Source organism: Amblyraja radiata, chromosome 10, assembly GCF_010909765.2.
Source record: "Amblyraja radiata isolate CabotCenter1 chromosome 10, sAmbRad1.1.pri, whole genome shotgun sequence".
Taxonomy (NCBI): Eukaryota; Metazoa; Chordata; class Chondrichthyes; order Rajiformes; family Rajidae; genus Amblyraja; species Amblyraja radiata.
In genome coordinates, this window is record NC_045965.1 from 38,165,358 (window position 1) to 38,181,403 (window position 16,046).

The 16,046-nt window shown below is 43.9% G+C and overlaps 1 protein-coding gene across 5 annotated transcripts in view; it reads left to right on the plus strand.

Annotated features, from left to right (window-relative positions):
- Window positions 1–16,046, plus strand: part of elavl4 (ELAV like RNA binding protein 4) — a 101,991-nt gene that overhangs the window by 27,285 nt on the left and 58,660 nt on the right. For all 5 annotated transcript variants that reach the window (XM_033028565.1, XM_033028566.1, XM_033028569.1 and 2 more), the window contains exon 2: window positions 2,241–2,481. In XM_033028565.1, coding sequence (XP_032884456.1) covers window positions 2,241–2,481 — 241 coding nt within the window. The remainder of the gene's footprint in view (window positions 1–2,240; window positions 2,482–16,046) is intronic.

The following is a 16,046-nucleotide window of genomic DNA, read 5'->3' on the forward strand; positions in this document are numbered from 1 at the left end:
TATGTTTAAGTGTAGTTACTTGAAGAATAAGAAAGTAAAAGATTACCTAATGGTTTCCAAGGATGAGAGACTTCCGTGATGTGAATGGTCTGGAGAAGCTGAGATTGCTGTTTTTAGAATAGAAGAGCCTGATAAAATATATAAGATCATAATGAGTCAAGACACAGTACAGAAAGAGAAAATACCCTCATTGAGGAGGAAGGGTTAAATACCAGAGATTGTAGAATGAGTGTGATTAGCAAAAGAATCAAGTGTGATACAAAGGATACTTGTTTTTGCATACTGAGTAGTTAAAATCTGCTATGCAAATTCAGTTGCAGCATTCAAAGGGGAACTGGATAAGTATTTGAGTTTAAAACATTTTTGCACAGTTATGTGGAGAGGGTAGAAGGCAAACTGAATTGCTCATGGCTAAAGATGGCACAGACTCGGGGAACTATTAATTACCTTTCTGTGATTCTGTTCAGGGTAAATTTCATGTTTCATTATTTTAACGTTGAGCATTGGAGATGTTTGTTGAATTTTACAGTGATTTTTGACAAGTTATTTACAAAAGGAAACTCAACACTGGCCGTTTATACTTTGTCATTTATAATTGAGATATCAGATTGATCATCTGCAGTGCATCCTGCAGATTTTCCTTTCAGTGGTGTATGGCATATTAAATTTCCCGTTTCATATTTTTTCCCAATGTTAAAAATATCCGCAATGATTTACTAAGCAAATATATAAAATGTTGTAGATCACTAAAGGTATGCAACAATTATAATACACCTGCCCTTTGTATTCATACTTGTTCTTTGCTAGTCCTATTTCATGGCATCACCACATAGAGTATCTCGTCATCAAAACCACTAACTGGAAACAACTGTACCAGCCATGCAAGTACTGAATCTAAGCAGGGTAGGTCAGAAATTGAGCATCTTTGTCATGTGATCTGCCTCCTCACCCCTTAAAGACTGAACATCGCACGTAACGTACAAATCAGTAGAGGTGGAATGCTCGCCATTTAGCTAACTACAACTCTCAAACAGCTCAACACCATCCAGTGTTGCAGGAGATTGCAACCTTCGCGTGGTCCATCCTGTTTCGACGAATGCAATCAACCTGCCGTGCACAAATGGAAGATTAAACAGACAAGTTGTCTTACAACTTTAGGCTGTGCACACCATATGCAAGAAGAAGACCATCCAGGATTCAGGATGTGTATGCCCACTTAATTTGAATCAATGCAAGCAGTGTAGTAGCAGCTGTTTCTCAAGTCACTTCATCAGTTTGAATTTCCCTTTCTGACAATATCCTGGTAAATCTAATCTGTACTGAATCAATGCTCCCAATGTATTTTCAATGATGGTATACCCAAATGATGTAAAATATTCCATCTGTGATTCAACCAAAGTTTTCTGTGGAATGTTCATTTATTTGTATGTTCTTGTACAACATATACAATTTTGCTGTTGATATTTATTTTATGTGCGTGTTTATTAATGCAACGAAATATCATTTATAATAATTTAACATTCTCGTACAATGGCTGTAACTTTAGTGAATATCAACAGAAACCCTATGTAAACATGAATACAATTTTCACCAAAGTTGCAATAGCTGATTGGGAAAACCGTGAGAAAATTCCCTGGCTCTGCATACGTATCTGAATATTTCCACATTCATTGACTTTTCGTTGACTATAAGCTCTTGTTTTGTGCTCCATTTTCCACCTAAAGTATATGATCTGACACTTAATCATACTACAGGCCTACACTAGTAATAAAGGCATATAGTATGCTTGCTTTCATAGGTCAGGGCATTAAAAGTAAGGAAGTCATGATTCAGTTTTAGATTACTTTGGTTAGGCTGCATTTGAAGTACTATGTGTAGAGTTGGTCGCCCCATTACAGGTAGATGTGGAGGCTTTGGAAAGGGTGCACAGGAGATTATCAGAATTATGCCTGGATTAGGGTGTATTTGCCACAAGGTTATATATCAAATGTATCTAATTTAACAAATGCATATTTCTCTAATAAGCCAGTACATTTCTAAAGGCACTGTGCATTTGTCCTGCATTAAGGATCCAAAGGATTTTTTCTGAACCTAATGACTGAATAAAAATCTGTAATTGAATACAATGCTAGAATGTGGCAGTAATCTTTTTATATTCACTATTCATTGTGATATTTAAAATAGTTCAAGCAAATTTTGAATTCTTTACTAACAGATATGTACTTCGTATTATTTTTTAGATAATCAGCACCATGGAACCTCAGGTGTCAAATGGCCCTACATCCAACACTCCCAATGGTCCATCAAGCAACAGTAGGAACTGCTCATCACCGATGCAGACAGGGGCTCCAACAGATGACAGCAAAACCAACCTCATAGTCAACTATCTTCCACAAAATATGACACAAGAAGAATTCAGAAGTTTGTTTGGGAGCATTGGTGAAATTGAATCATGCAAACTTGTTCGAGATAAAATAACAGGTTAGTTTGGACCTGACTCAGGCAATTGTGTGAGGTCCAAGGAATGTTTTTTTGTTTGTTTAATTTGAATACTTTAGAGAATTAAATGGCTTTCTGTGTACTGTAATTCCAAATAGAAATGTCCTGGTTTTTCAGCAGCACGTATTTACTTAGTTGCTACTTGAAAATTGTTCATCCCTGTCTGGCGAAAAATTAAAACTGGGAAGGCGGCTCAACCATGACTGACGAGGGAAGTCAAGGATAGTGTTAAATCGAAGGAAGAGGCATATAAATTGGCCAGAAGAAGCGGCAAACCAGAGGACTGGGAGAAATTTAGAACTCAACAGAGGAGGACAAAGGGGTTAATTAAGAGGGGGGGGGGGGGAAGTGCATGAAAGTAAGCTTGTGGGAAATATAAAAACTGACTGTAAAAGTTTCTTTAGGTATGTAAAAAGGAAATGATTAGTGAAGATGAATGTAGGTCCCTTACAGTCAGAGACAGGTGAATTTATAATGGGAAACAAGGAAATGGCAGAACAGTTCAACGAGTACTTTGGTTCTGTCTTCATTTAGGAAGACACAAACAATCTCCTTGAAAGACATGGGTACCGAGGATCTAGTGGGAGGGAAGAACTGAAGGGAATCCACATTAGTCAGAAAATGGTGTTGGGTAAACTGTTAGGACTGAAGGCGGATAAATCCCCAGGGCCTGATGGTCTGCATCCCAGAGTACTTAAGGAGGCGGCCTTAGAAATCGTGGATGCATTGGTGACCATTTTCCAACGTTCTCTCGACTCTGGATCGATTCCTGTGAACTGGAGGGTAGCTAATGTAACTCCACTTTTAAAGAAAGGAAGGAGAGAGACCAGTTAGCCTTAAGGGCCTGTCCCACTTGGGCGACCTAATCTGCGAGTCCAGAAGAGTGCCTTCGACCTTCAAGCTCAAGGGCACTCTCCTGGAAAGCCTTGAGCTGGATCGACCTGCCGCGTTGAAACCGCGAGCTGGATCGACCGAACCGCGAGCTGCATCTACCGACCGCACACACACACACACCACGAAGGTGGGGGCCAGGGAAAGCGGAGGAGCGCTGTCTGCGCGATGAAGATGAAGGTAAACGGCTGCCACAGAGTACCGTAAGTCCTTTAGAGAGCGCGTTGGGGGGAGGGGGGAGAAGGAGAGAAGGGAGTCAGAAGGAGTGGAGACACTTTTAAGAAGTATAATAAAGTTTAGTGGCCATTTTACCTAACGGTAGGTCTTCCTTGGTCCTGAAACTCCAATGAACCAATCAAAATGCCTAAGGCTGCCCTCGACTGCCTGTAAGTAAATAGAGATCCCACTCCACTGCACTACGAGTGAAAAAGATCCTTGCCACCCACATTTTACTCGCGGAAAATTTTTCAACATCCTGAAAAAGATTCCGCAAACTAGCTGAGGCCGAGAGTAGACGGGAACCTCCCTCGAGCATGAAGGAGAATTCCAGCCACCTCATACGACCTCCTAGGCCCTCGTGTCGAACATGCTGCGAGTTTGAGTCAAGGGCAAACTCTTCTAAACTTGCAGCTTAGGTCGCCCAAGTGGGACAGGCCCTTTACATCGGGACTGGGGAAGATGCTGGAGTCGATTATTAAAGATGTTATAGCAGCGCATTTGGAAAGCAGTGACGGGATCGGTCTAAGTCAGCATGGATTTATAATGGGGAAGTCATGCTTGACTAATCTTTTGGAATTTTTTGAGGATGTAACAAGTAGAATGGATAAGGAAGAGCCAGTGGATGTGGTGTATCTGGACTTTCAAAAACCCTTTGACAAAGTCCCACACAAGAGATTACAATACAATACAATATTTATTGTCATTTGAACCTCAGTGAGGCTCAAACGAAACTCTGTTTTTACAGCCATACAAACAAAAACGATTCCTACTAGACACACAACCAATTTAATTCACACAAACATCCATCACAGTGAACCTCCTCCTCACTGTGATGGAAGGCAAAGTCTTTTCTCTCCCCTGCTCTCCATTTTTCTCCCGATGTTGAAGCCCCAGGCGGGCGATGTTAAGTCCCACGGACATTTTAGACTGCACCGGGCAATGTACGGCCCCGCTCCAGGTCTAAATGTCACAGTTGGAACCCCCGGCGGGCGCTGGAATGTCCCGCGGCCATTAAAGCCGCGCCGGGCGATGTACGGTCCCGCTCCGAGTCGTTCCAACCCCGCGACACGGGCTGGAGAAGTTGCGTTGCGGGAGCTCCGGAAAGCGGTCTTCACCCGGACCTGCGAGCTCCCGGTGTCCCAGTCCACAGAAGTTGCGTTGCTGGAGCCTCGAGCTCCGGAGTCGGGTCGCAGTAGCGAGCCACCACCGCTCCCCACGCTCCGAGGCCGGCCAGCCCCACGATGGTAGGTCTGCAGCTCCGTAGGCTCCGTGACTGGAGCCCCCAGGTCGTTCCGGCTGGAGGCCGCTCCACGGTGCTAGGCCCCAACGACAACGGAGACCCGACAGGAAAAAGGTCGGGTCTCCTGTGCAGGGAAGAGATTTCCCCCCCCCCCGACCGCCCCCCACATAAACACAGTTAAAAACAGTATAAAAAAACACAACAACTACATGTAACTAGACAAAAATAATTTTTAAAGACAGACTGCAACAGTATCGCGCCGCCAACCGAATTAGTGTGCAAAATTAGAGCACATGGTATTGGGGGTAGGGTATTGACATGGATAGAGAACTGGTTGGCAGACAGGAAGCAAAGAGTAGGAATTTAAGGGTCCTTTTCAGAATGGCAGGCAGTGACTAGCGGGGTGCCGCAAGGACCCCAGTTGGTTACAATATATATTGACGATATAGTCGAGGGAATTTAATACAACATCTCTAAAGTTGCGGATGACACAAGGCTTGGTGGCAGTGTGAGTTGCGAGGTAGATGCTATGACGCTGCAGGGTGACTTGGATAGGTTGGGTCAGTGAGCAGAAGCGTGGCAGATGCTGAATAATGTGGATAAATAGTAAGATTAAACGAGAACTTACCAGTTTGAAGTTTGATCTGTATTTTATGAGGAGTTACGATGAGAGATTACGTGAAGAACCCCGCCACGACGCATGCGTGTCATTCTTCAAAGCAGCGGTGTGAAATCACAGATAACTGTAATGACTAAACATAGTAAGATTAGAGAAGAGATACCAGTTAAGTATATGATCAAGGGTGGGAGCGGAGGGCACGTAATCCCTCATCGTAACTCCTCATAAAATACAGATCAAACTTCAAACTGGTAAGTTCACGTTTAATCTTACTATTTTACTTCGGAGTCACGTGAGTGACTACGTGAAGATTTTAAAGCTCTGTGATTTCATGCCGTGGAAACGAGTCCATGCATCACGTCTGCCTTGATGACTGGGAGGAATTCTGTTAACATAATTTGGACATGAATTCGACATTGAAATCATAAAATTTGTTAACACAAAATTATAACCCCTTTTTATGGGTTTAAATTAATTTACAGAACTTAAAATTGTTTCTGCAAACGTTCCAGGTTTCATTACTGGTTTGTTGTAAAATAATTGGAATGTTTTTCCCCCAGACCATCCTGCTGCCTTGAGGATTTGGTCCATTGGTACATCCAACTGTATCGCTGCCGATGTAGCTGCAGCCCTGGTGGAATGAGATTTAAACATATTAGTATCCACCCCAGCCTGTGTTAGCACCTGTTTCAGCCATCTTGAGATGGTCTGGACCGTCACTCTTTTGTGTGGTTGCTTGTGGCTGACCAAAAGTGCCTTTTCATTGCCTCTTAGGATTTTCGTTGTCTCCATGTATAACGACAGATGTCTTACTATACAGAGACGGTCATCTGTTGCGTATGACCTAAATTGTATATTGAGGCCTGCTGATCCTTGTCTGTTCTGCTTTACTAACTCATAGATATGAAACGTAATATTTTCTGTTGAGGAAGTCATGTTGTCCAGTCTTAGTTTATGCAGTGACTGTACCCTCTGTGCCGTGACCAATGCCATTAGCATGACTGTTTTTAATGTCAGTCTGTATAGAGACAGAGCTGTTGCTGGAGACCAATTCCTGAGCATCTTCAGGACAATACTTACATCCCATATTTGGGAGTACCTGGTTCTTGGGGGATTAGTATTAAAAATTCCCCTCATAAGTTTTGTTACCAGTGGGTGAGTCCCAACAGAGTAACGCTCTGTCCCCTGCCATAGGTAAGTCGATAGGGCACTTCTGGCGCAGTTGATGGCACTGTAACTGAGCCCCTCATCATAGTGGAGGCCTGCCAGATATTCCAGAACAGACGGGATGTTCATGTCTCTGTAGGTGATGTTGTTTTTATGGCAGTACATCTCCCACTTCCTGATATAGACCAGATACTGTTTTTTGGTTGACTGTCTTTGGGCCGCCGAGATCATGTTCACTGTTCGGTCCGTCAGTCCCAGTTGTAGTAAAGGTGTTTTTAAACTCTACAAATTAATAAGTTCAAATGTTTATGGCATGGGTGGCTATCCCTTGTTACGGGATGTAGCAATAAATCTGGTCTATGTGGGATGGTGATACATGGTTCTAATACCATGTTTAATACCACTGGGAACCATGGTTGAGTAGGCCAATCGGGTACTACCAAAATACCAGATGCAGAGTCTTGTTGTATTTTCCTTAATACCCGACTGATGAGGCAGAAAGGAGGGAATGCGTAAATAAACAATTTCCCCCCAATGCAGCGAAAATGCATCTGTCGCCGCTGCCCCAGGGTCTGGTTCCCATGAAACATAATTTGATAACTGGTGGTTAAGTCTGGATGCGAATAGATCGATATCTGGTGTTCCATATTTTGCTGTAATATCAGCAAATACTTTTTTATTCAACATCCATTCGGTGTTTTCATTAAATTTGCGTGACCTGGTATCTGCCACTAAATTTAGTCTTCCTGGTAGGTAAGTGGCTGATATCCAAATATCTCTCTGGATACACCATTGCCAAATTGTATTAGCCAGATTGTCACATGATGTCGATTTGTTTCCACCGATGTGGTTAATGTATGCTACCACGGTGGTATTGTCTATCTGTAGTCTAACATGCTGGTGATATGACCCAGTACAATATGACTTTAGGCCATGGGATGCACCCAACATTTCCAGGTAGTTTATGCCCAGTGTGAGTAATAATGATGCCTCCTGAGCAGTCCATCTACCTCCACAGCTGGTGATGGTATTAGTGGCTCCCCACCCAAGTGCACTGGCATCAGTTTATAGTACCATGGAAGGGTTACTGACAATGATTGGATTGGAACAAAGCCAGATCTATCCACCATTTTAGTTCCATTTTAGCTTTGATTGGTAGTTTCATAGGTCTGTCAAAGTGACCTGCATTAATTTTGAGTGCTTGTATTTTTGCTCTCTGTAAGTTTTGGTAATGTAGAGGTCCAAATTGTGTGGCTGGAAAGGCAGCCACCATTTTGCCAATTACTTTTGCTACCAATCTGATGGATGGTTTGCTGATGTCAATGAGGTTATTACAAGCCTCTATTAAATCTCTAGCCTTTCCCTTAGGCAGAGTCACCGACATGTGAACTGAGTCAATGGTGAACCCCAAATAGTCCATAGTAGTGCAAGGCGTTAGTTTAGATTTAACTGGATGGATAATAAATCCCAGTTTTTCAAATAACTGTTTTGTGGCTGTTACAGTTTGTTTGGCCAATTCCAAAGTTTTGCCCACAATGAGTATGTCATCTAAATATGCCATGACCATGTGTTTACATTTCCATAGAAACGCTAGGGCTGGTTTCAAAATTTTGTGAACAGCCTGGGGGCTGATGATAAACCATTTGGCAGTGCTTTATACTGTCAGAGTTGTCCCATCCAGTTGAATTTTAAGTAACATCTGTGGTCACCTCGTATAGGCACTGAATAGTAAGCATCTTTTAAATCGATGCTGGCCATGAAGTAACCTTTGGAAATTAATTGTTTAGCAGTAACAAAGGTTTCCATTTCGAAGTGAATATATTGTACAAATGTATTCAATTTTGTCAGATCTATGATGATGCGACAACCACCATCTTTTTTGTTTTTGGTAAATATATTGGACACGAATTCTAATGGTTCGTGTTGAGTTTTCTCAATTACACCTTTTACGTAAAGCTGCTCCAGTTCAGCTTGCGCTTTTGATTTTTTCTTTATCAGAAAGCACGAACTTTCGGTTCGGTATATGTTGAACTGGAGGGCTGTACTTGTGGATAAACTCTATTGTATGTCCCTGGATACTGTTTAAGATGTAAGTATTGGTTGTTAACATGCTCCATGCATTCAGAAAAGAGTGTAATCTCCCCCAACCTCCATGCTCCCTGTATTTTGTAGGGAACCAGACCCACCTACCTCCATAGTTACCAGTGGCAGGTTTACTACTTTTTTGTAGGTTCTTCGCTGCTGTTGTTGCGCTGGTGTCTGGATTTTCGGTTTGGTTGGCGTTGGAGGTCCCCGCATCTTCCAAGAAGGCCGGCCTGGGCCATGGCCTAAAAAGACTCATGTTTTGAGTACCGGGCCTTCGAGCTTTCACCAGTTCTGCTGGTGGGTGTGTAGGGGTGCTGTCTTTGGCTGTAGTGGGTTTTTGTTGGAGTCCCTTTTATTAGTCCCAGGGTTTTTGCTTCCTCATCGAGCTCCTTGACTTGCTTCGATAGGTTGCCTCCAAACAATAGTATTGGTGGTTTTGTGGTCCCAGGTTTGCACAGTCCCTGCACCCCTTGCACACTTGTCTTTCCTTCTGCGGACCCCTCTTCCTGGTCAGCCCAGAACTGACCCGCAGTGCTCCCCTCTGATGAGGTAGAACCACTGTGCAGCCCTTCAAGAGGTACTGCTGTGGGTTTATCATAGGGCCCACAGTGACCCGACTCCATCTCCCGGAGTCTTGTCACGTTGGAGCAAATGCTCCACACACCGCTCCATCCGGCTCCAGCGCTCTCGATCGCTGGCCGCCTGCGGTTGTTCAAAGTCGGACTCCTCTGAGTCCACGACCTTGTTTGTTTTGTGTCTAACCTTACCGCCCGGCCGCGTGGATCTGGCCGGTGCGGAGGCGACATCGGGCACAGCTGATCCCACTATCGGTGATCCGAGTGCTGCTGGCTGCCCGCTGCTCCGCGGTCCTCCCTCACCAGCTTTGTCGCAGCCCGTTGGTTTCTCCACCTGTAATCAGCATGGGAAAACACAAAAAGACCGCAGCTCTTACCTGCAGGTCCTGGTTTAAATTGTCGCTACGGGGGAACGTCGTTCCACCCCGCCTCCTCCGTTTTCGACTTGTCAAAAGTCGACGGCCCCATTCTGAATAGTCTCCCGCCCGGCCGTGGTGTTCTGGCCAGCGCGGGACAAAAAGTCGGCACAGCTGATCCCTTACGGGGCTTGTGCCTTCAGCTGCTGCTGGCTCCCGCAACTTCGCGGTCCTCCCCAGCCAGCTTTACTCGCGGCACTTGTGGACACTATTTTGTCCAGCTTCCCCCCCTGTATAAAAACAGCGCGGGGACAAAAACTACCGCAGAGTAAATCACTTACCTGTAGGTCGCGGTTTCAAACTTACCGCTGCGGGGGAACGTTCCACCCCGCCTGTCGTTTCGCAAGCGTGAAAGCGATATGACACGCATGCGTCCTGGCGAGCTTCTTCATGTAGTCACTCACGTGACTCCGAAGTAAAATGTGAGGTTATCCACTGGTGGCAAGAACAGGAAGGCAGATTATTATCTGAATGGTATCAGATTAGGAGAAGGGGAGGTGCAACAAAACCTGGGTGTGCTTGTACATCAGTCACTGAAAGTAAGCATGCAGGTAGATTCAGATTCAATCTTTATTGTCATTGTGCAGTGTACAGTACAGAGACAACGAAATGCAGTTAGCATCTCACCCAGAAGAGCGAACATAGAATAATGAGCAATAAATATATATACGTACATACAGTAGTAGTAGTGCTGGGGAAAGGTGACTGGCAATTACCAAGGTGCAGAGTTAAGTAGTATAACAGCCGCAGGGAAGAAGCTGTTCCTGAACCTGCTGGTCCGGCACGGAGCGACCTGTAGCGCCTCCCGGGTGGGAGGAGGGTAAACAGTCTGTGGCTGGGGTGAGAGCAGTCCTTGGCGATGCTGCGCGCCCTACGCAAACATCGCTTGCTTTGGACAGACTCAATGGAGGGGAGTGAGGAACCGGTGATGCGTTGGGCAGTTTTCACCACAGCAGGCAGTGAAGAAAGCTAATGGCATGTTGGTCTTCATTGCGAGAGGATTTGAGTTTAGGTGCAAGGAGGTCCTACTGCAGTTGTACAGGGCCCTGGTGAGACCGCACCTGGTGTATTGTGTGCAATTTTTAATCTCCTAATTTGAGGAAGGACATTATTGCTATTGAGGGAGTGCAGCATAGGTTCACCAGGTCAGGATAGCGGGACTGACATATGATGAACGAATGGGTCGACTGGGCTTGTATTCGCTGGAATTTAGAAGGATGAGAGGGAATCTTATAAAAACATATAAAATTCTTAGAGAATTTGACAGGGTAGATGCAGGAAAAATGTTTCCGATGTTGGAGGAGTCCAGAACCAGGGGTCACAGTTTAAGAATAAGGGGTAGGCCGTTTAGGACTGAGATGAGGGAAATCTTTTTCACCCAGAGAGTTTCTGTGCAAATCTCTGCCACAGAAGGAGGTGGAGGCCAATTCACTCGATGTTTTCAAGAGAGAGTTAGATTTAACTCTTAGGGCTAAGGGACTCAAGGGACATGGGGAAAAAGCAGGAACGGGGTACTGATTTTAGATGATCAGTCATGATCATATTGAATGGCAGTGCTGGCTCGAAGGGCTAAATGGCCAACTGTTGCGCCTATTTTCTATGTTTCTAAGTTGTATGTTAGCAGTCTAAGCAGATCATATTATGACAATAAACTCTCTTGAATCTTGGATGTGATAGAAAGCTAACAGGATGCCTTCTTGCTTGGCCATGTGGGAGATCTTGCCTGAAGAGAGCACGGCTCTCACTTAACTTTTTTTCCCTGCTGCCAGCCGGTTTTTTAGGTTGCCAAATGACAGTTTAGGTGGTCATTTAAGACGGCTTGCATGACGCGTGCGATAATGTGCTCGGACGAAGTGCGTAGTTACCAATCGGAATTATGCTCAATGAAGCATTCACATATTATTTCTGCTTCAAATAAAGTCACAAACTAAACATATTCACCAATCAAGACATGATATATATACCACAATGACATGCAGCAAAATTATAATACAGTATCTCAACTCTTTTTACACATTGCAATTAATGCAATTTCTATTATTTCTTTCCACTTTCAAACAAAAATGTGGTTGGATTATTCAGCATATGATCAACCTGTGTCAATAAATCCTGGACCATGGAAGAGAGCATATGACAGTCCCGCCATCCCAGGAATTAACCTTGTAAACGTACGCTGCTCTCCCTCAATAGCAAGAATGTCCTTCCTCAAATTAGGGGACCAAAACTGCACACAATACTCCAGGTGTGGTCTCACTAGGGCTCTGTACAACTACAGAGGGACCTCTTTGCTCCTATACTCCTCTTGTTATAAAGGCCAACATGCCATTCGCTTTCTTCACTGCCTGCTGTACCTGCATGCTTACTTTCATAAACTGATGCACAAGGATGCCCAGATCCCGTTGTACTTCCTCTTTTCCCAACTTGACGCCATTTAGATAGTACTCTGCCTTCCTGTTTTTGATACCAAAGTGGATAACCTCACATTTATCCACATTAAACTTCATCCAAATCATTGATGTATATTCCAGGATTTTGTTGCTTCTGGTGTGATAGAATTGGAGGGGCAAGAGGTGGAGGTGTTGCATTGCTTGTCAGGGAAGATATTACAGCAGTGCTTTGGCAGGATAGATTAGAGGGCTCGTCTAGGGAGGCTATTTGGGTGGAACTGAGAAATGGGAAAGGTGTAGCAACACTTATAGGGGTGTATTATAGACCGCCTAATGGGGAGCAAGAATTGGAAGAGCAAATATGTAAGGAGATAGCAGATATTAGTAGTAAGCACAAGGTAGTGATTGTGGGAGATTTCAATTTTCCACACATAGACTGGGAAACACATTCTGTAAAAGGGCTGGATGGTTTGGAATTTGTAAAATGTGTGCAGGATAGGTTTTTGCAGCAATACATAGAGGTACCTACTAGAGAAGGGGCAGTGCTGGACCTCCTGTTAGGAAATGAGACGGGTCAGGTGGCGGAGGTATGACGTGGGGAGTACTTCGGGTCCAGTGATCACAATGCCATTAGTTTCAATATAATTATGGAGAAGGTCAGAACTGGACCAAGGGTTGAGATTTTTGATTGGAGAAAGGCTAACTTTGAGGAGGTGCGAAAGGATTTAAAAGGAGTGAATTGGGACATTTTGTTTTATGGGAAGAATGTAGTAGAGAAATGGAGGACATTTAAAGGTGAAATTTTAAGAGTATAGAATCTTTATGTCCCTGTTCGGTTGAAAGGAAAGAGTAATAATTGGAAAGAGCCATGGTTTTCAATGGAAATTGGACACTTGGTTCGGAAAAAGAGAGAGATCTACAATAATTATAGGCAGCATGGAGTAAATGAGGTGCTTGAGTATAAAGAATGTAAAAAGAATCTTAAGAAATAAATTAGAAAAGCTAAAAGAAGATATGAGGTTGCTTTGACAAGTAAGGTGAAAGTAAATCCAAAGGGTTTCTACAGCTATATTAATAGCAAAAGGATAACGAGGGATAAAATTGGTCCATTAGAGAGTCGGAATGGACAGCTATCTGCAGAGCCAAAAGAGATAGGGGAGATATTGAACAATTTATTTTCTTCGGTGTTCACCAAGGAGAAGGATATTGAATTATGTGAGGTAAGGGTAACAAGTAGGGTAGCTATGGAAACTATGAGGATCAAAGAAGAGGAAGTACTGACATTTTTGAAAAATATAAAAGTGGATAAGTCTCTGGGTCCTGACAGGATATTCCCTAGGACATTGAGGGAAGTTAGTGTAGAAATAGCAGGGGCTATGACAGAAATATTTCAAATGTCATTAGACACGGGAATGGTGCCGGAGGATTGGCGTACTGCGCATGTTGTTCCATTGTTTAAAAAGGGTTTTAAGAGTAAACCTAGCAATTATAGACCTGTTAGTTTGACGTCAGTGGTGGGCAAATCAATGGAAAGGATACTTAGAGATAATATATATAATCATCTGGATAAACAGGGTCTGATTAGGAACAGTCAACATGGATTTGTGCCTGGAAGGTCATGTTTGACTAATCTTCTTGAATTTTTTGAAGAGGTTACTAGGGAAATTGATAGGGTAAAGCGGTGGAAGTTGTCTATATGGACTTCAGTAAGGCCTTTGACAAGGTTCCACATGGAAGGTTGGTTAAGAAGGTTCAATTGTTGGGTATTAATAGTGGAGTAGCAAGATGGATTCAACAGTGGCTGAATGGGAGATACCAGAGAGTAATGGTGGATAACTGTTTGTCAGGTTGGAGGCCGGTGACTAGTGGGGTGCCTCAGGGATCTGTGTTGGGTCCACTGTTGTTTGTCATTTACATCAATGATCTGGATGATGGTGTGGTAAATTGGATTAGTAAGTATGCAGATGATACTAAGATAGGTGATGTTGTGGATAATGAAGTAGATTTTCAAAGTCTACAGAGAGATTTAGGCCATTTGGAAGAGTGGGCTGAAAGATGGCAGATGGAGTTTAATGCTGATAAGTGTGAGGTGCTACATCTTGGCAGGACAAATCAAAATAGGACGTACATGGTAAATGGTAGCGAATTGAGGAATGCAGTTGAACAGAGCGATCCAGGAATAACTGCATAGTTCCCTGAAGGTGGAATCTCTTGTAGATAGGGTGGTAAAGAAAGCTTTTGGTGTGCTGGCCTTTATAAATCAGAGCATTGAGCATAGAAGTTGGGATGTAATGTTAAAATTGTACAAGGCATTGGTGAGGTCAATTCTGGAATATGGTGTACAATTCTGGTCGCCAAATTATAGGAAAGATGTCAACAAAATAGAGCGAGTACAGAGGAGATTTACTAGAATGTTGCCTGGGTTTCAGCACCTAAGTTACAGAGAAAGGTTGAACAAGATAGGTCTTTATTCTTTGGAGTGCAGAAGGTTAAGGGGGGACTTGAAAGAGGTCTTTAAAATTATGAGAGGGATAGACAGAGTTGACGTGGATAAGCTTTTTCCATTGAGAGTAGGGAAGATTCAAACAAGAGGACATGATTTGAGAATTAAGGGACAAAAGTTTAGGGGTAACATGAGGGGGAACTTCTTTACTCAGAGAGTGGTAGCTGTGTGGAATGAGCTTCCAGTGGAAGTGGTGGAGGCAGGTATGATTTTATCATTTAAAAATAAATTGGATAGGTATATGGACGGGAAAGGAATGGAGGGTTATGGTCTGAGTGCAGGTAGATGGGACTAGGTGAGAGTAAGTGTTCGGCATGGACTAGAAGGGCCGAGATGGCCTGTTTCCGTGCTGTAATTGTTATATGGTTATATTGTGAATAGCTGCAATAAAATATTAACTGAAATAGCTCCTGACCAAATTTGTAATGTATATGACCGACTGTAAAAGTAAAATCTGGATAAATCCAACGTATAGTTGTGAATGTTGTCATTAAATAACTACTGTACTGATACTCCATATTAAGAGCATCGATTTGCCAGTAAAATGAATTTGTAATAACGTGTCAACTGTAGCAGTGACAATCGAACACTGCGGTTTTAATGCTTCATGTGTTCACAATTTTATTAGTCCATCCTTATGGATTAAAAACAAATAATAACATTGGGAATTAAAACACTTTGGGGGGGGGGGGGTTTGAGAAGGCAATCGGTGCAGAATGGATGGATTGAGGCTGGGGAATTAGTGCGTGCTGGTTGGAGTAGGTAAAATTGTGAGGGGAGAGCGCGGGGGATGTCTGGGGTTGAATGGGGGGATCTGTGCAGGATGGATGGGGGGGGAATCAGTGCAGGGTGGATGGGAGGGATCAGTACAGGGTGAATGGGGGGGATCAGCACAGGATGAATTAGGTGGACAAAAATGCTGGAGAAACTCAGCGGGTGAGGCAGCATCTATGGAGCGAAGGAAATAGGCAACGTTTCGGGTCGAGATCCTTCAGACTGATCCCCATTCTTCTTGAATCGGCGGATCAGTACAGGATGAATGGGGGGTGTCAGTACAGTGTGGATCGGAGGGTCTGTGCAGGATAAATGGGACGGGGTTCACTACAGGATGAATGGTTGGTTCACTACAGGATGGATGGGGGGTCGGTGCAGGATAAATGGAGGGGGGGTCAGTACGGGATGAATGGGGGGGAGCAGTGCAGGATGAATGGGGGGTGCTGTGCAGGATGAATGGGGGGTGCAGTGCAGGATGAATGGGGGGTGCAGTGCAGGATGAATGGGGGGTGCAGTGCAGGATGAATGGGGGGTGGCAGGAGAATCAATGTGAGGTGGATAGGGAGATCAGTGCAGGATGAATAGTTGGGAGGGGGTACATGGGAAGGGGAGCACAGTGAGGACTGAATAGAGGTGGGAATGGGGATCAGTGGGATTGAGAGGAGGGGTCC